Source organism: Lithobates pipiens, unplaced genomic scaffold (assembly GCF_037356315.1).
Source record: "Lithobates pipiens isolate NorthernLeopardFrog02 unplaced genomic scaffold, aLitPip1_a1.2 Scaffold_56, whole genome shotgun sequence".
NCBI classification, from domain to species: domain Eukaryota; kingdom Metazoa; phylum Chordata; class Amphibia; order Anura; family Ranidae; genus Lithobates; species Lithobates pipiens.
In genome coordinates this window covers 1616251-1639109 of record NW_027507878.1, presented here as the reverse complement: position 1 = coordinate 1639109, position 22859 = coordinate 1616251, and the positions used below count along the sequence as shown (strand labels likewise).

Genomic DNA, 22859 nt, shown 5'->3' with positions numbered 1-22859 from the left:
CTGTGGTGTAGGAAGAATGGTGTCTGCATAAAGTGGGCCTTGAGAGGAAAGGAAGTCCTCCTGTTCCTCCCGCCGCTCTGCCTCAAGTGCCCTGTCCATAATGCCATGTAAAGTCTGCACCAGTAGGAACACAACAGGGATTGGGTCACTGATGCATGCATTGTCACGGCTCACCATCCTTGTGGCCTCCTCATATGGTGACAGTACAGTGCATGCATCCTTTATCAGCAGCCATTGCAGTGGGGAAAAAAGTAAAGTTCCACCTGGTGGGCATGTCACAAATCAGGCGGTTTACAGGCAGGTGGATTCCCGCTGACTTTTAGCCAACCGAGCACTGGCTGTGTATGACCACTTGAAATGGCTACTGACTCTTCTGGTCTACATCAGCAGATCTTCCATCCCTGGGTACCTATTTAAAAAATGCTGCACCACCAAATTGAGGACAACTGTGTTAACTTTCCCTGTCTCAGGGCAGACAAGAGGTTTGTGCCATTATCACACACCAACATTCCTGTCTCCAGCTGGCATGACGTGAACTACCTCTGGGCCTGCCCCTATACAGATGCCAGAATCTCTGCTTCGTTGTGGCTCCTGTTCCCTAGACAGACCAGCTGAAGCACTGCATGGCACCTTTCAGACTGACTCATTGAAAAGCCCATTGAAGGCTTAGGGGGTACTTGTAGTTCATGGGACAATTCAGCAGAGGAGGGCATGGAGGGGGAGGAGGAGGAGTGGATGGAGTTGGCAAATCCCGCATCATCACCACTAGCTGTATGGAGACGTGGCGGCACAACAAGCTGCTGCACTAAGCCCTGTCGTGTATCCTTCCGAGTTGCAAGCAGAGTTACCCAGTGTGCTCTGAACGTAATATATCATCCCTGACCATGCTTGTTGGACTACGTGCCAGCAGTAATATGGACCTGATAGCTGACTGCCTTGCCCAACGATGCCACAACATTGCCTTCCACCTGATGGTACAGAGCTGGAATGCCCTTACGTGAAAAGAAATAGCGACTGGGAACCTGCCATTGTGGTACAGCACATTCTGCAAATTCACGGAAAGGGCAGAATCCACCCGACAGAAAGGCAGGAGTTTTAAAACCAGCACTTTCACAAGCTTGAATTTAGATGCTGGGCATGTGGGTGGTAGTGACTGTATTTTTTTTTTTTGCTGCAGCAGATGGGGCAGAGACATTTGCCGGCTATAGTCTGCAGCTGGTGGTGTGCTACTGGCAGATGTGCTGCAAGGATCTGGGACACCCTGCGCTATACTATCATCCCTGTGAGCGGAGGCTGCTGAGAGGTCATAACGGCATAACGTGGTTAAACCGGGAAGGGGAGGAGTGAGGAGGAGCAGAATTCCATCCGTTTTGTGTGGCTTTTCGGTGCTCTTGCCAACGGGCTGATTGGTGGGAGGTTAAATGACTTGTCAAGCATGTGGTACCCAAATGGCTGGTATTTTTGCCATGCTTGAAAGTTTGCAAATTGCGATTTGGCTGCATATGTGTTAAAAAAAAGGCCCAGACAGCTGAGCTGTGGGAAGTGGGCCGGGAGATGACAGCTCCACAATGTGATGGAATAGGGTGGCTGCTCTCTACTCTTCCATGATGGCTGCCTCGTTGGGGTTGTGCCTCACCCTCACTTTCCTCCTCTGCTTTATCTGGCACCCAAGTCACGTCAGTGACCTCATCATCATCATCTCCTCCATCCTCGTTACCACCGGAGACAACTTGGCAATACACTACAGCTGGGGGAACATGAATTCCAATTTATTTTCTAGTGTTCTCCCCTCTCTCTAGGCTCACGTTCCTGCCTTCCTCAACCACAGAACCAACATCTGAATTGAGTAATGGCTGTGCACCCTCAAGGGGCAAATGGGTGACTCTTTGTTCAAACAACTCCTCTGACTCCTCCATGCCGGATGCTGGGGTAATGGCAGGGGTAGCTGTGGACAAGGAGGCAGGTTTTGCCACTCTGGTAGCTGCAGTGGACTGCACACTAGTCTCTGCTTGGGTGACGGGGGATGAGGAGGATGAGGAGGATGAGGAAGGTTTGGTAAGCCAGTCCACCACTTCCTCTGCATGCAGTGGCTGGATAGTATGGGCAAAATCACTAAACAGAGGAAATTATACCCTGCCTGAGGACTGACCACGTCCAACTTTGCCTGTGGATACAAACGCTACTGGCCCCTTCATAGTGGCATGGGAATGCCTGCCTCTCCTTACTGTCATCCCAGACATGATTGGGGGGGGGGGGGAGGATGGGGGGGTAGGGTGCTTATTAACAATATGTAATATAGATGTGGAAATGTGGATGTGGATGACCTTTAATCAATGGAAAGTGGTGTTTGGTGCACTTTAACCTGAGTACTCACTACACAGACACACTCCACTGATACACTATGATATACTGCAGTAAAACTGGACTGACGCACTGCAATATACTGTGTTAAATGTACAGTAATGCACTGATTTATATTGCATTAAAGAGGAAGTAAAGGCAGTTTAAAAAAAAAAATGCAACCTGCAAGGCAAAGGCATAATGAGCTAGTATGCATAGCATACTAGCTCATTATGAATAACTTACCTGAGAACGAAGCCCCCCAAAGCGGTCCTCTGTGTTCATGTTCGCCGCTGCCATGTATCCCGGTGTGACTTCCGGGTCTCGCTGCTCCGGCGCTGTGATTCGCCGGAGCCGCAATGACGTCACTCCCGCGCATGGGAGCCGAGACGAGCAGCATACCGCCGCGATTTGCGGCCTGCCCAGTGCGCCTGCGGGCTGCTGTCTATGGCGCATGTGCCGTAGACAGCGGTGCCTGTCTTTTTGTAAATATCTCCTAAACCGTATAGGTTTAGGAGATATTTCTTGAACCTACAGGTAAGCCTTAATCTAGGCTTACCTGTAGGTCAAAGTGGTTTGTAAGGGTTTACATGTACAGTAACGCACTGATTTATACTGCATTAAATGCACGGTAACACACTGATTTATATTGCATTAAAAGTGCAGTAACGCACTGCACTGCGGTAAACATACAGTAGCACACTTTTTACAATTTACATTAAACGTACAGTAATGCACTGATATATACTGCCCTAAATGAGCAGTAACGCTCTCAAATATACTGCAGTAAATCTGCCCTAACAAATTAAACTGACACTTATGTAAAGATGAATAGTTGCACTACACTCACACTGAACTGTCACTACATTCACATTAAACTGATGTTCTACACCAACAATAGAATCAGTATAGCACACTAACTGTCTAGTAGCACTGAACAGAGCCCTGTTCTATCTCTCTCCATGGCGCTCTCACACTACAAATTGCCGCTATGCGGAGAATACTATTATAGTGGGGTCGGGACTAAGAGCAATCGTGATTGGATACAGTCACCATTACTTCCTCTAGTCATGTCTCTGACAGTGCTCTATGCCCTGATTGGGCAAAGCTTTAATTGCTTCAGCCAATCAGGGCTAGAGTGCCTGATCATGTGCCCACAGTGGTCATGTGATTGAGAGCCCCGCCCACCAGCTCCTGTTTGCTATTGTTCTTGGCAGCTGTCAGTGGCTGAAAGCTGTACACTCCCAGGACGCTGACACCTCTCTCTTCCTATCAGCATGTCTCTTGTTAGCACATGGGCACTGCATCAAACTGATTGGCTCCTTGTGCTGTTTTCCCTTCCCTATTCTGAGCTCTGCTGTACAGGGACAGTAAGAGGCTGAAACCAGTTCAGATTGAACTGCTTACACTATTTAAAAATAGATTTTTTTTTTTTTTAATGAACACATAGAGTATCTGTGATTTTTTTTTTCCTTAATCTACCCAGGTTTCAACTTTACGATTCTACATTTTACAATGATGTCATCTCCCCCAACATATAGATTGCCTCCTGAAACCTTCATTTATTTGTACATTTGTTTTATTCAGAATCCATTCCTTCATTTATTTATTTATTATTCCTTTACTTATTTAATTAATAATATTAATAAATTTTTTATTTATTAATTTTTTATGATTTATTTATTCATTTAACATGTATTATTCATTCCTTCTTTCTTTCTTTCTCTCTTTCTTTCTTTCTTTCTTTCTTTCTTTCTTTCTTTCTTTCTTTCTTTCTTTCTCTCATTCATTAATTTATTTCATTATTATGATTTATTTATTTATTTTATGTATTATTCATTCTTTCTTTCTCATTCATCTATTTATTTCATTATTATGATTTATTTATTCATTCATTTATTTATTTAATTAATAATATTAATTCATTTTTTATTTATTAATTTATTATGATTTATTTATTTATTTAACATGTATTATTTATTCCTTCTTTTTTTCTTTCTTTTTTTCTTTCTTTCTTTCTTTCTTTCTTTCTTTCTCATTCATTCACTTATTTAATTATTATGATTGATTTATTTATTTTATTTATTATTCATTCTTTCTCATTTATTTATTTATTTAATTATTATGAATTTTTTTTTAATTCAATAATTTATTATCTATTCCTTTATGTATTACTAATATTTATAATTTATTTATTATTATTATTATTATTGCTTATTCCTTTATTTATTTTTCTTTTCTTTTTTATTATTTCATTTGTTTAATATTTATTGCTTTATTTATACTTAATATTTATTTATTTGTTCATTCTTTTCTTTTCTGTCTTTCTTTTTTTCATTTTTTTTTTTTTTCATCTGACTTCTGTTCTCCGTTTACAAAAAATGATCTTATTCTAGTGTGTTGACATTTCTGCTACATTGTAGCAAGGGCAAAATGAGGAGTGAGACTGCAGATGGGGGGGGGGGGGGGGCAGGAATTATTATTATGATTATTGCTTATTCCTTATTTATTTTTCTTTTCTTTCTTTTTTTATTATTTCATTTGTTTATTATTTATTGCTTTATTTATAATTAATATTTATTTATTTGTTCATTCTTTTGTTTTCTATCTTTCTTTTTTTCATTTTTTATTTTCTTTTCATCTGTCTTCTGTTCTCTGGTCCTTTTACAAAAAAGGATCTTATTCTAGTGTATTGACATTTCTGCTACATTGTAGCAAGCGCAACATGAGGAGTGAGACTGCAGATGGGGGGGGGGGGGGTCAGGAATTATTATTATTTTTATTATTATTATTATTATTGCTTATTCCTTTATTTATTTTTCTTTTCTTTTCTTTCTTTTTTTATTATTTCATTTGTTTATTATTTATTGCTTTATTTATAATTACTATTTATTTATTTGTTCATTCTTTTCTATCTTTCTTTTTTTCATTATTTTTTTTTTTCCATCTGTCTTCTGTTCTCTGGTCCTTTTATAAAAAAGGATCTTATTCTAGTGTGTTGACATTTCTGCTACATTGTAGCAAGGGCAAAATGAGGAGTGAGACTGCAGATGGGGGGGGGGGGGGGGGCAGGAATTATTATTATTATTATTATTGCTTATTCCTTTATTTATTTTTCTTTTCTTTTTTTTCTTTTTTATTATTTCATTTGTTTATTATTGATTGCTTTATTTATAATTAATATTTATTTATTTGTTCATTCTTTTCTATCTTTCTTTTTTTCATTATTTTTTTTTTTTTCCATCTGTCTTCAGTTCTCTGGTCCTTTTACAAAAAAGGATCTTATTCTAGTGTGTTGACTTTACATTTCTGCTACATTGTAGCAAGCGCAACATGAGGAGTGAGACTGCAGATGGGGGGGGGGGTCAGGAATTATTATTATTTTTATTATTATTATTATTATTATTGCTTATTCCTTTATTTATTTTTCTTTTCTTTTCTTTCTTTTTTATTATTTCATTTGTTTATTATTTATTGCTTTATTTATAATTACTATTTATTTATTTGTTCATTCTTTTCTATCTTTCTTTTTTTCATTTTTTATTTTCTTTCCATCTGTCTTCTGTTCTCTGGTCCTTTTATAAAAAAGGATCTTATTCTAGTGTGTTTACATTTCTGCTACATTGTAGCAAGCGCAACATGAGGAGTGAGACTGCAGATGGGGGGGGGGGGGGTCAGGAATTATTATTATTTTTATTATTATTATTATTATTGCTTATTCCTTTATTTATTTTTCTTTTCTTTTCTTTCTTTTTTTATTATTTCATTTGTTTATTATTTATTGCTTTATTTATAATTACTATTTATTTATTTGTTCATTCTTTTCTATCTTTCTTTTTTTCATTATTTTTTTTTTTCCATCTGTCTTCTGTTCTCTGGTCCTTTTATAAAAAAGGATCTTATTCTAGTGTGTTGACATTTCTGCTACATTGTAGCAAGGGCAAAATGAGGAGTGAGACTGCAGATGGGGGGGGGGGGGGGCAGGAATTATTATTATTATTATTATTGCTTATTCCTTTATTTATTTTTCTTTTCTTTTTTTTCTTTTTTATTATTTCATTTGTTTATTATTGATTGCTTTATTTATAATTAATATTTATTTATTTGTTCATTCTTTTCTATCTTTCTTTTTTTCATTATTTTTTTTTTTTTCCATCTGTCTTCAGTTCTCTGGTCCTTTTACAAAAAAGGATCTTATTCTAGTGTGTTGACTTTACATTTCTGCTACATTGTAGCAAGCGCAACATGAGGAGTGAGACTGCAGATGGGGGGGGGGTCAGGAATTATTATTATTTTTATTATTATTATTATTATTATTGCTTATTCCTTTATTTATTTTTCTTTTCTTTTCTTTCTTTTTTATTATTTCATTTGTTTATTATTTATTGCTTTATTTATAATTACTATTTATTTATTTGTTCATTCTTTTCTATCTTTCTTTTTTTCATTTTTTATTTTCTTTCCATCTGTCTTCTGTTCTCTGGTCCTTTTATAAAAAAGGATCTTATTCTAGTGTGTTTACATTTCTGCTACATTGTAGCAAGCGCAACATGAGGAGTGAGACTGCAGATGGGGGGGGGGGGGGTTTCAGGAATTTCAGTGAGTTTATAAAAGATAAAGGAACAAACACTTTGGCATTCCACTTATAAGTGAGATCTCTCAGTGGCTTTGATGGAAGCAGCAATTCACGCCCCCACCACCCACCCCCATACCAGGACCAGCATGAGCCGGTTCCCAGCCCCAGAACTGGTAGGTGGGTAATGTCGGCTTCCATCGCTGCCTAATCACACATAAGGGGTTTAGAGTCCTGTTTACCGGAATCGATCGGCGTCTCTGGGAAAGCAGATTTGGTTCCACGTGACTCCATAATCCTTTTTTTTTCAAAAACAAATGTTTGACATTCCTGTTTGTTCCCCCCCCCCCACCGCCCCCGGGCGTGGGGGGGGGGGGGGGGTTACTTATTAATCGGAGAGACTCTTCTGCGGATCAGATTCCCCCGATCGCAGCCGGACGATGGGCAGCTCTGGGCGCAGGCCATGGATTCTGGCGCTGGCGATCTGCGCCATTCTTGGAGCGCGTCCCGGTGATGGGACTACGGTGAGTGACTTCCTATACAACCTGGGGATCGATCGATTCTGTCCGACGGCGGGGCAGCGCTGATCGAGGATCGAGAAGATGGGCCGTGGGACCTTTATGATAACACTGGGAGCATGCTGGCGGTTTTGGGAAGTGCCCGCGGTTAATTGCTAGCGATCACCTATGCGCGCCGGTGCTTATAGGAGCGAACGATCGCGGAAATATGGTGCGCGGTGCGATCACAAGCAATTCATCGCTTTTATTGTTCCCATTGGGGAAGAATCAGGAGATTTGAAAGACATTTTTTTTTTCAAGCAAATGTATCGATTTCACCATTACATCCCCTCCCCCCCACCGCAGCCCCCTTAAGACTTAAACCGCACCCCTCCCCCTTCCTCCGGTCCCCTCTTCAGTCTTGGACAGGTGTACCGGCGCCTCTCCTGGACTGAAACGACTTTCTCTGATTTCCCCGCACACTGTGAGCTTCTCGCCATGTGCATTAGAAGCTGCAGCAAGTCAGATAGAGCCCCGCCCCATTTCCTGGCTGGAGCTCCTCCTCCCCGCCTGACTGCCCCTGGCCTCGCCCATTCCATTCACTGGATTCCAGTTCTTCCAATCATGGTGGCTCAGCATCACATGTGGGCGTTGCCTATGCAGATACAGCCTGCCTGGGAACGCCCACTCCTCCAGACTGACCCCCGCCCATCGAGGCATTTTGGTATTTGCATAACTCCTCCCACTGCTTGTATCAGGACTGAGAGCTCCTGAGAGGAGTACTGAGGCGGGGGCTGGGATGTTTTTAGGAAGGAGTTTACCGCCCCCTGTTGGCTCCTCCCACCAGCCATGATCTGCCTGCATTGCATAGAGAAGCACAGAGACCCGGTGATGACATCATTGGGTCAACATAAGGGAAAATGGAAAGTTTTTATTTAAACATTTCCTTATCAATCATCTTTTTGTGAATTTTTTTTCCTAATTTTGACATGAAATTTCGATTTAGTTTTAGTAATTTTTTAGTCATCTGAATTGTTTTCATCGTATTTTAGTCATCTGAATTATTTTAGTTTTATTTGTATTTTATTCATCTGAATTGTTTTAGTCATATTTTAGTCATCTGATAGGCGACACCGTTGGGCACTGAAATCAGCACTGACTGGCATTTCTGAAGGGCACGGAGTGACATCACCACTGACAGTAATACAGTGATCAGTGATATTACTATATACTGTCACTGTACTAATGACACTGGCTGGGAGGGGTTAACATCTCGGGGTCATCACTAGCTATGAGTAAAATGTGCTGCTTTTTTAATAAAAAAATCTCTTGGTTCCTTCTCCCTGCACCGGGAAGAGACCAGCGACGTGCAGGTACGGGGCTGTGCCCGTAGGAGGTGGCGTCCGCGGGATACAATGCGGGTGGGCGGGCCTAAGGAGGTCAATAAAAAGGATTTGTTTTATGTAACGGCACCAAAGTCTTCCAACGTATCCAATCAGCATTGTGTGTTCCCCAGAACATGGACATCCACAGCATGCGCATGGAGACCCGGGTGACGTCGCGTTTTGCCAGGACTCTTATAACTACGGAGGTCCGAAACCCGTCCAACTCCTCCCAGGAGGCAATCTTCGACATCGAGCTCCCGAAGACCGCCTTCATCACCAACTTCATCATGTGAGTTGCCAAAACAACGTTCAGTAAAATACAAAGGGTGCAAATCTCCGGAAAACACTTTATAATGATGATCATCGTCACCCGAAACTGGAGAGCCAAATCCGGAGAATAAAAAGCTCCATCAATATTCATCCATCCAACATTCCCGAGACCTTCCTTTCCTGGTACAGCCGATGAACAATGTATCTTTATTTCTCTGCATTGTCCAATAGGCACCAGAGTCTGTCCGCCGTACCCCTAATCATAGCCCTACCCCTAATTATAGCCCTACCCCTAATCATAGCCCTACCCCTAACCATAGTCCTACCCCTAACCATAGTCCTACCCCTAATCATAGTCCTACCCCTAACCATAGCCCTACCCCTAACCATAGCCCTACCCCTAACCATAGTCCTATCCCAAACCATAGCCCTACCCCTAATCATAGCCCTACCCCTAATTATAGCCCTACCCCTAATCATAGCCCTATCCCTAATCATAGTCCTACCCCTAACCATAGCCCTACCCCTAACCATAGTCCTATCCCAAACCATAGCCCTACCCCTAATCATAGCCCTACCCCTAATTATAGCCCTACCCCTAATCATATCCCTACCCCTAATCATAGCCCTACCCCTAACCATAGTCCTACCCCTAACCATAGTCCTACCCCTAACCATAGCCCTACCCCTAACCATAGCCCTAACCCTAACCATAGCCCTAACCCTAACCATAGTCCTATCCCTAACCATAGTCCTACCCCGCCCTAACCATAGTCCTATCCCTAACCATAGTCCTACCCCTAACCATAGTCCTACCCCGCCCTAACCATAGCCCTTCCCCTAACCATAGTCCTACCTCTAACCATAGTCCTATACCTAACCATAGCCCTACCCCTAACCATAGTCCTACCCCTAACCATAGTCCTACCCCTAACCATAGTCCTATCCTTAATTCAAGCTCTATCCATAATCATAACCCTATCCCTAATCATAGCCAGGCATGTACTGGCCATTGGGACTACAGGGAGTTTCCCGGTGGGCCGATGGCTCGGTGGGCCGGTTTCAATGACAGTAATTAAAAGTAATGGCTGCTCGGCTTGCCTTCAACTTCACGCAGTGATGTGAGAAAGATGAGAAAAATACAGAGGAGAATAAGTGAAAAAGAGGTTAGTGAGGACCTACTTATGTTTTTTTTGCACAATTACGTATAGTTTTATATACTGTTTTTGTGCTTGTTTGCAAAATTAAAGTGGGCCGGTCTAACCATAGTCCTATCCTTAATTCAAGCTCTATCCATAATCATAACCATACCCCTAATCATAGCCCGATCCCTAACCATAACCCCAACCCTAACCAAAACCCTATCCCTAACCATAGCCCTATCCCTAATCATAGTAATATCCCTAACCATAGCCCTATCCCTAACCATAGTAATATCCCTAACCATAGCCCTAACCCTAACCAAAGCCCTATCCCTAATCATAGCCCTATCCCTAACTCTATCACTAACCCCACCCTTATTTCTAACCCTATCCTAACCCCACCTCTCTCTCTAACCCTACCTCTACCCCTATCCCTAACTTTACCCCTATTCCCAAGCCTATCCCTAATTCTACCTCTATCCCTAACACTATCCTGAACCCTACCCTTATCTCAAACCTTACCCTTAGCCCGACCCCTATCCCTAACACTATCCTGAACCCTACTCATATCTCTAACCTTGTTCCCAACTCTACCCCTATCCATAACCCTACCCCTATTCTCCCCCCTAACCCTACCTTGAACCCTATTACTAACCCTACCCCTATCCTTACCCCTAACTTTACCCTTTCCTTACCCCCACCCTAACCCTACCCCTAACTCTACCCCTTTTTCCTACCCCTACCCCTTTCCCTACCCCAGGCCCTATCCCTACCCCACCCTGACCCTACTACCCCTTTCCCTACTCCTATCCTTACCCCTTATCCCCAACTCCACCCCTATCCATAACCCTACCCCTATTCTTCCCCCTAACCCTACTCTGAACCCTATTACTAATCCTATCCCTACCCCTAACCCTAACCCTATGGCCCCTTTCACACATACAGACTGTTCAGGTCCACCTGTCAGTTTTTCCTGAATGGACGCTCCATGCAGAACCCTATTTTCGGATCGGATAGGATGAAAATGGACAGGCGGTGTCTGTCAAAACTGACATATATGTGTGAAAGAGCCCTTTCCCTACCCCTTTGCCTACCCCAACCCTATCTCTACCCCTTTGCCTACCCTTAACCCTATCCCTACCCCTTTGCCTACCCCTACCCCTTTGCCTACCCCTAACCCTATCCCTACCCCTTTCCTTATCCCTTTGCCTACCCCTTTCCATACCTCTATCCCTAACTATATCCTTACCCCTAACTTTACCCTTTCCTTACCCCCACCCTAACCCTACCCCTTTCCATAACCCTACCCCTACCCTTACCCTTAACTCTACCCTAACCCACTTCCACCCTGACCCTACCCCTTTCCCTACCCCTACACTTACCCCTAACCCTACCATATCCTTACCCCTAACCCTACCCTATCCTTACCCCTAACCCTACCCTATCCTCACCTCTAACCCTTCCCTATTCTTACCCCTAACCCTACCCTATTCTTACCCCTAACCCTACACCTTGCCCTATCCCTAACCCTATCTTTACCCCTATCCTTTCCCCTATCCCTACCCCTATTCTTACCCCTATCCCTACCCCCATCCCAATCTTTACCCCTACCCTACCTCTATCTTTAACCCTATCCCTACCCCTATCCTTACCCCCATCCCTACCCCTATCCTTACCCCTATCCCTACCCTCATCCCAATCTTTACCCCTACCCTACCTCTATCCTTAACCCTTAACAAATCCCCCTGACCCCCTTGTCAGTGGTGACCATATCGCCCTCAGTAAACAAAGCCATGTGGTTTTTCTTTTAAAAAAAACACATTTCATTCCGGCCGCCCTGATGGAGGAATCGGAGGCTGTGATATTTTGGCAAATGCAAAAATCTGTAATTTTCATATGAAATTAATCTGAATGTGAATCCTTCGGCTCCTCATTACAATGATAACAATTACATCTTCTTATAGGACCGTTGACAACGTCACCACTGTGGGAACAGTTAAAGAAAAGGCGGAAGCCAAGAAGACGTATCAGAAGGCCGTGTCCAGGGGGCAGAGCGCCGGTTTGGTCCAGTAGGTATCAATAGCTTTATATTTGCATAACTCCTCCCACTGCTGTGGGGAGGAGCTCTGAGGCCGGGTGCTGCGATGGTCTCAGAAAGCAATGTACAGCCTCCTGCTGGCCCCTCCCACCAGCCATGATCCGCCTGCATTGCATAGAGAAGCACAGAGACCCGGTGATGACATCACCAGGGACTAAACTAAAATTTGCAATGATAATGGGAAGGTTTGATTTAAAATGTAATTTTCACGTTAATGGGGGGGGGAGGGGATGGAAAATATAAGCAGATTAAACTTCATCTTCAAACTTTTTCCATCAACAAGTGATACTTTGTATTTTAAACCCCGCCCACAGATCTACAGGAAGGAAAATGGAACATTTCAAAATCTCGGTGAATGTCGGCGCTCTGGCGAAGGCGACATTTAGACTGACTTACGAAGAATTATTAAAACGCCAACTTGGGAATTATGAGCTGTACCTGAGAGTAAAGCCGCGAGGATTGGTGGAGAACTTCCAGGTGAGCAGAAGAAACGTTCCACAACATCCGTCATCTCTCCATTATATTTGTATCCCCTTCCAGTATCTTCTTACCATCCCGCACTGCGGATTGGGGGGGTGGAAGGACTCCAGATCAGGGGGATGGAGGGACTCAGGATGGGGGGATGGAAGGACTCTGGATGGGGGATGGAGGGACTCTGGATGGGGGATGGAAGGACTCTGGATGGGGGGATGGAAGGAGTCTGGATGGGTGGATTGAGGGATTCTGGATGGGGATGGAGGGACTCTGGATGGGGGATGGAAGGACTCTGGATGGGGGGATGGAGGGACTCTGGATGGATGGATGGAGGGATTCTGGATGGGGGGATGGAGGGACTCTGGATGGGGGATGGAAAGACTCTGGATGGGGGGATGGAAGGACTCTAGATGGGTGGATTGAGGAATTCTGGATGGGGGGATGGAACAACTCTGGATGGGTGGATGGAGGGATTCTGGATGGGGGATGGAGGGACTCTGGATGGGGGAATGGAAGGACTCTGGATGGGGGGATGGAGGGACTCTGGGTGGGGGATGGAGGGACTCTGGATGGGGGAATGGAAGGACTCTGGATGGGGGGATGGAGGGACTCTGGGTGGGGGATGGAGGGACCCTGGATGGGGGGATGGAAGAACTCTGGATGGGGGGATGGAAGGACTCTGGATGGGGGGGATGGAGGGATTCTGGATGGGGGGATGGAAGGACTCTGGATGGGGGGATGGAGGGACTCTGGGTGGGGGATGGAGGGACCCTGGATGGGGGGATGGAAGAACTCTGGATGGGGGGATGATTCTGGATGGGGGATGGAGGGACTCTGGATGGGGGGATGGAAGGACTCTGGATGGGGGGATGGAAGGACTCTGGATGGGGGGATGGAAGGACTCTGGATGGGGGGATGGAGGGACTCTGGGTGGGGGATGGAGGGACCCTGGATGGGGGGATGGAAGAACTCTGGATGGGGGGATGATTCTGGATGGGGGATGGAGGGACTCTGGATGGGGGGATGGAAGGACTCTGGATGGGGGATGAAAGGACTCTGGATGGGGGGATGGAAGGACTCTGGATGGGGGGATGGAAGGACTCTGGATGGGGGGGGGATGGAAGAACTCTGGATGGGGGGATGATTCTGGATGGGGGATGGAGGGACTCTGGATGGGGGGATGGAAGGACTCTGGATGGGGGATGAAAGGACTCTGGATGGGGGGATGGAAGGGCTCTGGATAGGGGGTGGGGGGGGGGGGGTGGAAGGATTTGGGGTTATAACCTTCTGTGATGACTTTCAGATCGATGTGGAGATTGTGGAGCCGCAGGGGATCAGCTTCCTGAACGCTGTCGGGACTTTTATCTCCAATGAACTGACAGATATTGTTCAGATAAATCGCACAGAGACCCAGGTAATGCGTTCTCCTTCCTCCTGATCAGAACTTCCCTAGAAGGTAAAGCGGAACTCCGCTCTCCACCAACATTGATTGTTATGGATCCTCCATCCTTACTAGAGATACTCTCCAATACCGGGCACTCCCCTCCCCCTTCCTGCCCAGGCCAATCCTCAGCTTTCAGCGCTCTCACACTTTGAATGACAATCACGCGGTCATGTAACACTGTACACGTGTGGAACTTTTAGCCTTTCTTTCCCACAAATAGAGCTTTCTTGTGGTGCTGTGTAATCAGGGCTGGGTTTTACATTTTTTGCTAAACAAAAAATAAACTAACATTAAAAAAACAAAACAATTTTCTTAGTTTGTGTTTTAAAATTTAGCAAATAAGTAATTTTTCTCCTTCAGTGATGGGCACTGATAAGGCTGCACTGGTATGCAGCACTAATGGCCACTTATAGGTGGCACTGGTATGCAGCACTGATGGGCACTAATGGGCACTGATAGGCGACACTGTTGGGGCAGCACTGATGGGCACTGATGTGCAGTCACTAATAGGCGGCACTGATGAGGCGGCACTAACGATCAATGCCCTCATTATCAGTGTACATGTCCCCGGTCTCACTTGCCGGTCGCCGGCTCTCCTCTCCTCACACAGTGACAGCGTATGAGGAAAGGAGTGCCGATAACCGGCTAGTCAGTTTACATGTGATCAGCTGTGATTGGCCCGTCACCGCGATCCGTGATCAGTTGTGTTCGAAGGACCCTGCGATCGCAGTGCGCGCCGGATGCGCACTCCAGGGGGTGTGTCTCTGGGAGGACCTTCATGGGCGCCCTCCCAGAACTAGAGAGCCTCGCCGTAGCCGTCTCTTGGCTCTAGCGTGGGTTTGAGGAGGTCAAACTTATTTTTACATTTCTTCCATTACTTCCTGGTTTCTAGCCTAGGCCGATGATGTCATACATCCCAGGAGTCTTCAGGAGGGTAGGAGGCGTTTTCTCAGTGAAGCCACGTCCTCCTGCCTCCATAGAAGTCTATGACAATGGTCACTTACAGCACCTGCAGCTTTTAGGAGGCTTTTATTCAGCGTTAGCTTTGCTTTGTTTTGGAGGTATTACACACATGAGATATCCCAGGATGCACTGGGAAACCAACAAGCGGACCAGAAAGACGTCATCATCAGTCACTTCCGGATCATGTGTATGTATTCTGGGAGCGTCTGGTGCAGACGGCACATCTGGGGTGCAGAGAGGAGCAGCAGGAAGGTGAGCGAGGTCAGGATTGGAGAGGAGCAACTAGCAGACGACACACGTGCTGCGCAACATGGGAGCACTATAGCAGAAGGTGAGCGGGGACCGGAGAGAAAGGACTGAGCTGCAATGGATCAGCAGAGCTGGGGGAAGCAGGAGAAACTTAGAATGTCACACGTAGTGCGCAGCGCGGGATCAATATAGCAGGAGGTAAGCAGGGACCAGGGAAAGGGTAGGAGCAACAAACCAGAGGATCAGCAGAGCTGGGGGTTACTAAAGAGAGGGGGATATGCAGAGTTAGGGGTTCCTACTGAATGGGGGATAAGCAGAACAGGGGGGTACTACTGAGTGAGCAGAGTCGGGGGTTACTTCTGAGTGATGGATCAGCAGAGCTGGGGTTACAACTGAGCAGGGGATCTGCTGAGTTTGGGGTACTATTGAACAGGGGATCTGCTGAGTTTGGGGTACTACTGAGCAGGGGATCTGCTGAGTTTGGGGTACTACTGAGCAGGGTATTTGCTGAGTTTGGGGTACTACTGAGCAGGGGGTTTGCTGAGTTGGGGGTACTACTGAGCAGGGGATCTGCTGAGTTTGGGGTACTACTGAGCAGGGGGTTTGCTGAGTTTGGGGTACTACTGAGCAGGGGGTTTGCTGAGTTGGGGGTACTACTGAGCAGGAGATCTACTGAGTGGGGGGTACTACTGAGCAGGAGATCTACTGAGTGGGGGGTACTACTGAGCAGGGGATCTGCTGAGTGAGGTACTACTGACCTAAGGTTCTACCAGGCACCTTTAAAACAAATCAAAAATCAACACACACACACAGGGCATTTGCGAAGCTTCATTAAAGCTTTAAGAAAGCATCACTGAAGCATTAAAAACACATCAGAAAAGCACGTTGAAGTGGTAGGCGCTTTAATGTGTGTTAAAGTTGAAGCAAAGTGTAAATGAGCCCCTGTGTCTCCAATCGTCTCCGAGGGGTCTCTGAGCATCTCTGAATGTCTCAGAGCGTTTCCAGGCATCTCCGAGCGGCACTGAGTGTATCCGAGCGTCACCGGCTCCCCCAGCTCCTCTGGCCAAATGCGGTATTGCAAACCCCCCAGCGGCTTGAATCCTTCTCGTTTTGCGAGACAACAGAGTCAGGATTTAAAAAAATAAATAAAAACATCTCGTATTGCGAAACGCTCGTAAACTGCGTTACTCGCAACCCGAGGCTCCACTGTAATTATATTGTATTTATGACGCACAATCTCATATTCCATTCTCAGGCTCACATAGGATTCAAGCCAACAATCAGTCAGCAGAGAACTTGTCCAAACTGCGTGGAAACTCTTCTGGACGGAGATCTGATGATCAAATACGATGTGAAGCGGGAAAATTCCGCAGGGAAGTTGCAGGTAAGTGTCCGTGACTTCATTGGTTCGTACTCTCAGCTCTGCATTGATGTGACGGTGGGCAGCTATCATTGTGGGCGGGGCCTTCCAAGGAAGTATTTGGAGGAATGGAGTGCGTTGCATCGTTAATTCAAAAATTAGTAAATTTGTAAATTGGAAAATTGGAAAATGAGAAATTCGTATATTCAGAAATTTGTAAATTAGAAAATTCATAAATTTCGAAAAATTTGAAATGAGAAAATCCGAAAAAAAACAGATAAAATCGAAAATCTGAAATAATAACTAACTAATAATAACTTAACTATTACTAACTATTAAATTATAGACCAAGAAAAGTTTTAAGTCCGACTACTGGTGGAAGACCCATAAAGTTGGCGCCTCATCCCAAATAATAAGATAAATGGAGTAGAGGGAAAGGCGATTTTTTTGCGGTGTTTATAGATAAGAAAGAAGTTCATATAAGAAAAAATATAACAAATTTTAATAGAGTTCGCAATTAAAAAGCTCACAAATTCAATTGCAACATAGAAAATCATAGGCTAGATGGTCATAGATGAACATAGATCTGGCTGTCGATTTAGTTGAAGATTACCTGACATGTTTCGCGTATTTGCTTCATCAGGGGATATATACGAATAGGATAAAGACTTCACGATATTATACAGAACGTAAAGAAACACACATTAACCACTTTCAGTCCCCGGACCATTTTGCTGGCTTAAGACCAGACCACTTTTTGCGATTCGGCGCTGCGTCGCTTTAACTGACAATTGCGCGGTCGTGCGAGGTGGCTCCCAAACAAAATTGGCGTCCTTTTTTCCCCACAAATAGAGCTTTCTTTTGGTGGTATTTGATCACCTCTGCGGTTTTTATTTTTTGCGCTATAAACAAAAATAGAGCGACAATTTTGAAAAAAACGCATTATTTTTTTACTTTTTGTTATAATAAATATCCCCCAAAAATATATAAAAAACATTTTTTTCCCTCAGTTTAGTCCGATACGTATTCTTCTACATATTTTTGGTAAAAAAAAATCGCAATAAGCGATTATTGATTGGATTGCACAAAAGTTATAGCGTTTACAAAATAGGGGATAGTTTTATGGCATTTTTATTAACAATTTATTTTTTTACTAGTAATGGCGGCGATCAGCGATTTTTATTGTGACTGCGACATTACGGCGGACACATCGGACATTTTTGACACATTTTTGGGACCATTGTCATTTATACAGCAATCAGTGCTATACAAATGCAGTGATTCCTGTGTAAATGACACTGGCAGTGAAGGGGTTAACCAGTGGGTTGCAGTGTAGGGGTTAAGTGTTCCTAGGGGTGTGTTACTAACTGTGGGGGGGGCTGGGCTTTGTGTTAGTGAACACTGATCTCTGCTCCAATCACACGGAGCAGAGATCAGTGTCACTTGTTGCTAGGCAGAACGGGGAGATGCTGTTTACAACGGCATCTCCCCGTTCAGCCGCCCCGTGAGACGATCGCGGGTATCCCAGCGGCGCTCGAGTCCACGGGACCCGCGACCGGACTCACGGGGGTCCCAACCGGCACGCGATGGCAGGGCGGCATATAGAAATGGGCGTACCTGTACGCCAATATGCCTGCCCGTGCCATTCTGCCGACGTACATCGGTGTGCGCCAGTCGGGAAGTGGTTAAGCAACAAGTAAGGAACAAAAGCAAAAAATTACACATATAAAGCAACATTATTAAAATATCGAGGAGCAAAGTGTCGCTGTCGCCACGTTTGTCCCTAACAGAGGAGGTGAAACTTACCAAACCAGAGAAGCTCCAATGAACAAACCACTGCCTAAAAGATGGGGTGAGCACTGAACCAACCAAAAGAGGGGGTTTAGCGTGGCCACAGAGGACACACAGTGACCTGACCGAAAAATAACCAAAAAGAATAGAAAAAAATGATATTAAATTATAGGTATTGGAATTTCCTATGAAATTTGGCTATTAGTGAATGTAACGAATACGAATTTATCCGAAGTTTTGAATTATCCAAAATAATGAATGCCGTATATAAACAAATGGAACGTAACTAATTAATAATAATAAATATAAATAATAATAAATAATAAATAACAATAATAATAATAAATAACTTTTTATTATTATTTATTATTAATTTGTTACGTTTCATTTGTTTATATATACATTCATTATTTTGGATAATTCAAAACTTCGGATAAATTCGTATTCGTTACGTTCACTAACAGCCAAATTTGAAAGGAAATTCCAATACCTGTCATTTAATAGTTTGTTATTATTAGTTCCTTCGGTTAGGTACTCTTTTGAATTTTCGGATTTTCTTTCTTATCTTAGTTTTTTCGAAATTTACGAATTTATGAATTTTCGAAATTTACAAATTGCGATCATAACGAATGACTCAAAAAACGAAAAAAAAAAAAAAAACAAATGAAACCAAAACACAAATTTTTCATCAGTGCACATGTCTAATCGTGATGCTGTTTGTTTGATTGACATGTAGGCAGGTGCAGTCTGCTGTCTCCGCTGCAGGTGGCGCACAACCGCAGCGGGAGAGGAAGTCATTGGGAACATGGTTCCTCGATGGTTTCCTGAGTCACTGGGGCAGAGATCCAATTGGATGCTGGCCACCCATGTGACTCTGGTGGCCATCTTAGGTGTGGTAGAGTCTATTTAGGACCCTGGCCCCTGGGTTTGGCGCACTTTATGCGAGTGGGTAAAGTAGGGACAGGTATCCTGTCTGGTAGGGAAAGCGTAGGGTGGCATCTCTCTGGATACCTTCCTGATTTGGGCATGAGATGGGCGGGCCGCATTCTCTCCCGTCTCAGCAGACACTGACGGGTTCGGCTGGAACCTTCTTCTTCGTGTCATTGGACGCTGTGAGTGTCCCGGAAACGGGTGGCCCTCCCACCAGGTCTATTATGAACTATCGCTGCATTACCTCAATACATGTTTTCCATTGCACCCGACCGTGTGAGTTCTTGCCTCCACACCACGTTGCACCCCACCTACAGGCAGCCCAACACACCTCACCGCCTCTCCCCAGCCAACCATCTGTGCGTTGTAGAGCAGTGAGCTGACATGAGAAAGGGTTTTGTTCAAGTCATGGTTGTCATGGACCGGGGGGCCCTTATCCATCGTGAGAAGGGCAGTGCAGATGCAGGAGTGTACCTGAGGGGAGGAGGGGCAGCTGAGGTACTGAGGGGTACAAGGGCAGAGTGTGCCAGAGACTGCATGAAGATACCAATGTCCCGTTCCTGGAGGGCACAGGATGTTTTGGGGGGGTCACTGAATGACTCAGGATACTCAGGGGGTCACAAGAGACACAATGCACAGACGTCAAGGGAATAAGAGGCACCCAATGGGGGGTCACCAGGTAACAATGAATGCTTGGAGGTCCCTGGAGGATGCGGAATGCTCAGAGGTCACTGGAGTGACAAGGGCACACTGGGGTCACTGGGGCAAATGAATAACACAGAATGCTCAGAGTCGCTGGGGTCACAAGGGCACACTGGGGTCACTGGGGCAAATGAATAACACAGAATGCTCAGAGTCGCTGGGGTCACAAGGGCACACTGGGGTCACTGGGGCAAATGAATAACACAGAATGCTCAGAGTTACTGGGGTCACAAGGCCACACTGGGGTCACTGGGTCGACTGAATAACACAGAATCCTCATAGACACTGGGGTCACAAGGGCACACTGGGGTCACAAGGGAAAATGAATAACACAGAATGCTGGGAGTCACTGGGGTCACAAGGGCACACTGGGGTCACAAGGGAAAATGAATAACACAGAATGCTGGGAGTCACTGGGGTCACAAGGGCACACGGGGGTCACTGGGGCAAATGAATAACACAGAATGCTGGGAGTCACTGGGGTCACAAGGGCACACTGGGGTCACTGGGGCAAATGAATAACACAGAATGCTGGGAGTCACTGGAGTCACAAGGGCACACTGGGGTCACTGGGGCAAATTAATAACACAGAATGCTGGGAGTCACTGGGGTCACAAGGGCACACGGGGGTCACTGGGGCAAATGAATAACACAGAATGCTGGGAGTCACTGGGGTCACAAGGGCACACTGGGGTCACTGGGGCAAATGAATAACACAGAATGCTGGGAGTCACTGGAGTCACAAGGGCACACTGGGGTCACTGGGGCAAATGAATAACACAGAATGCTGGGAGTCACTGGGGTCACAAGGGCACACTGGGGTCACTAGGGCAAATTAATAATACAGAATGCTCGGAGTCACAAGGGCACACTGGGGTCACTGGGGCAAATGAATAACACAGAATGCTGGGAGTCACTTGGGTCACAAGGGCACACTGGGGTCACTGGGGCAAATGAATAACACAAAATGCTCAGAGATCAATGGGACCAGAGGGGCACACTGGGGGTCACCAGATGACAAGGTATGTTCATGGTTCAATGGAATCACAAGGCCAAACTGGGGGTCACCAGATGGCCCAGGATTTTCAGAGGTCAATAGGATTAGAGGGGCACATTGACATAAGATGCTCAGAGGTCACTGGTGGTCACCAGATGACACAGAATGCTCAGAGGTCAATGGAATTAGAGGGGCCCACTGGGGGTCACCAGATGGCATAGCTCAGAGGTCACTGAAGTCACAGCAGGGCACTGGGGGCCACACAATAGCACAGAATGCTCAGAGGTCAATGATATCAGAGCACACTGGGGGTGACCGGGTGACACAGGATGCACAGGGGTCAGTGGGGTTTCCAAATTGCACAGAATGCTAAAAGGCCAATGGAATCAGAGAAGCCCCTTGAAAATATTCTTTCAAATTGGTAATTCCACAGCAATAATTGACATCCTCATGCAGATGGTCTCTTCACACTGCAGGCAAACCCCTTGACCCAGGTCAACATTGGAACCACAGCCTGCCCCTTGATCCCTCGTTGATGGACAGCTCAGCCAGGTGTTCTCATCTTTACAGTCACAAGAGGTCCGGGGGGGGGGGGGGTGTTTTACTGCAAATATACCCCCATAAACCAAAGGCAAAGTTGGAACACGTCTTGACCTCCTGCTGTAAACACACTGCTGTGTAATCCCGTATTCAGTTGCATCAATGTCTTTTTGATCGCAAAATAGTTGAAAAATGCTGAAAAGTCCAACACTATTGTAGACTTCAGCCTTCACCATGAGCTGGTCATTACTCAGAACTGCAGGTAAGCGCTCAGCGGTGCACACCTGCCATAATCAGGAGTGCTTAAGTAGACTGCTAGACATCCAGCTTGTATCTTATCATAGTCTATATTTGATAGAAGCAGGTCTGACATTTGGCTGCTTATGTCCGGGATTATTTTTGCACATTATTTGGACATTTTGTGTTAGTCCTGATCACGGGGTGTCTACCATTATCAGTCGTTACTCTGTGTAACAGTCTGGAATACAGACCCTGTTTAGTTATATTGTTGTGCCTATATCTGATATTACCATTAGTCTGTGGACTTGGCCAGTAAGTGCTCTAACATTTGTCCTGTCAGTTAGTGGGGCCCTTACTGACACAGGGGCCTCGCCGAAGTCTGTGATCGGTATGTTTTTATTCTTCAACAATTCTCCTCCTGTTATGTAATCCGCAGGTCATCAATGGGTATTTCGTACATTACTTCGCTCCTCCCAGCCTCCAGCGGATCCCCAAGAACGTTGTGTTTGTAATTGACCGCAGCGGATCCATGCACGGAAATAAGATTAAACAGGTAAACCTACAATTCCCCGAGGAGAATTAGAATTAGTATATTTTCATATTGAGTCTTTACGTCTGGTATGGATTTTAAGGGAGGGGCGTGAGGTCCCACTAAAAGTCTATAACAGACCCTTATTCTGGGCATGCAGCCAGGAAAAGGGGGGAACCATACCAGGCCACATGCCCTCAACAAGGGGGGGATGTCCCCTGGCAAAGGACCTTTGTCACCATGTTGATGAAGACAAGGGCCTCTTCATCACAACCCTTGCCTGGTGGTTGTTGGGGTCTGTGGGCGGGGGGGGGGGGGGGTTGCTGGAATTTCTA

General features: G+C 45.2%; 1 protein-coding gene across 1 annotated transcript in view; it reads left to right on the top strand.

Annotated features, from left to right (window-relative positions):
• The first annotated feature begins 7282 nt into the window (after window positions 1-7282).
• Window positions 7283-22859, top strand: part of LOC143958058 (inter-alpha-trypsin inhibitor heavy chain H3-like) — an 87041-nt gene continuing 71464 nt past the window's right edge. The window contains exons 1-7 of the mRNA XM_077467513.1: window positions 7283-7437; window positions 8927-9084; window positions 12172-12276; window positions 12620-12782; window positions 14083-14193; window positions 16691-16819; window positions 22432-22548. Coding sequence (XP_077323639.1) covers window positions 7354-7437; window positions 8927-9084; window positions 12172-12276; window positions 12620-12782; window positions 14083-14193; window positions 16691-16819; window positions 22432-22548 — 867 coding nt within the window. The 5' untranslated portion in view covers window positions 7283-7353. The remainder of the gene's footprint in view (window positions 7438-8926; window positions 9085-12171; window positions 12277-12619; window positions 12783-14082; window positions 14194-16690; window positions 16820-22431; window positions 22549-22859) is intronic.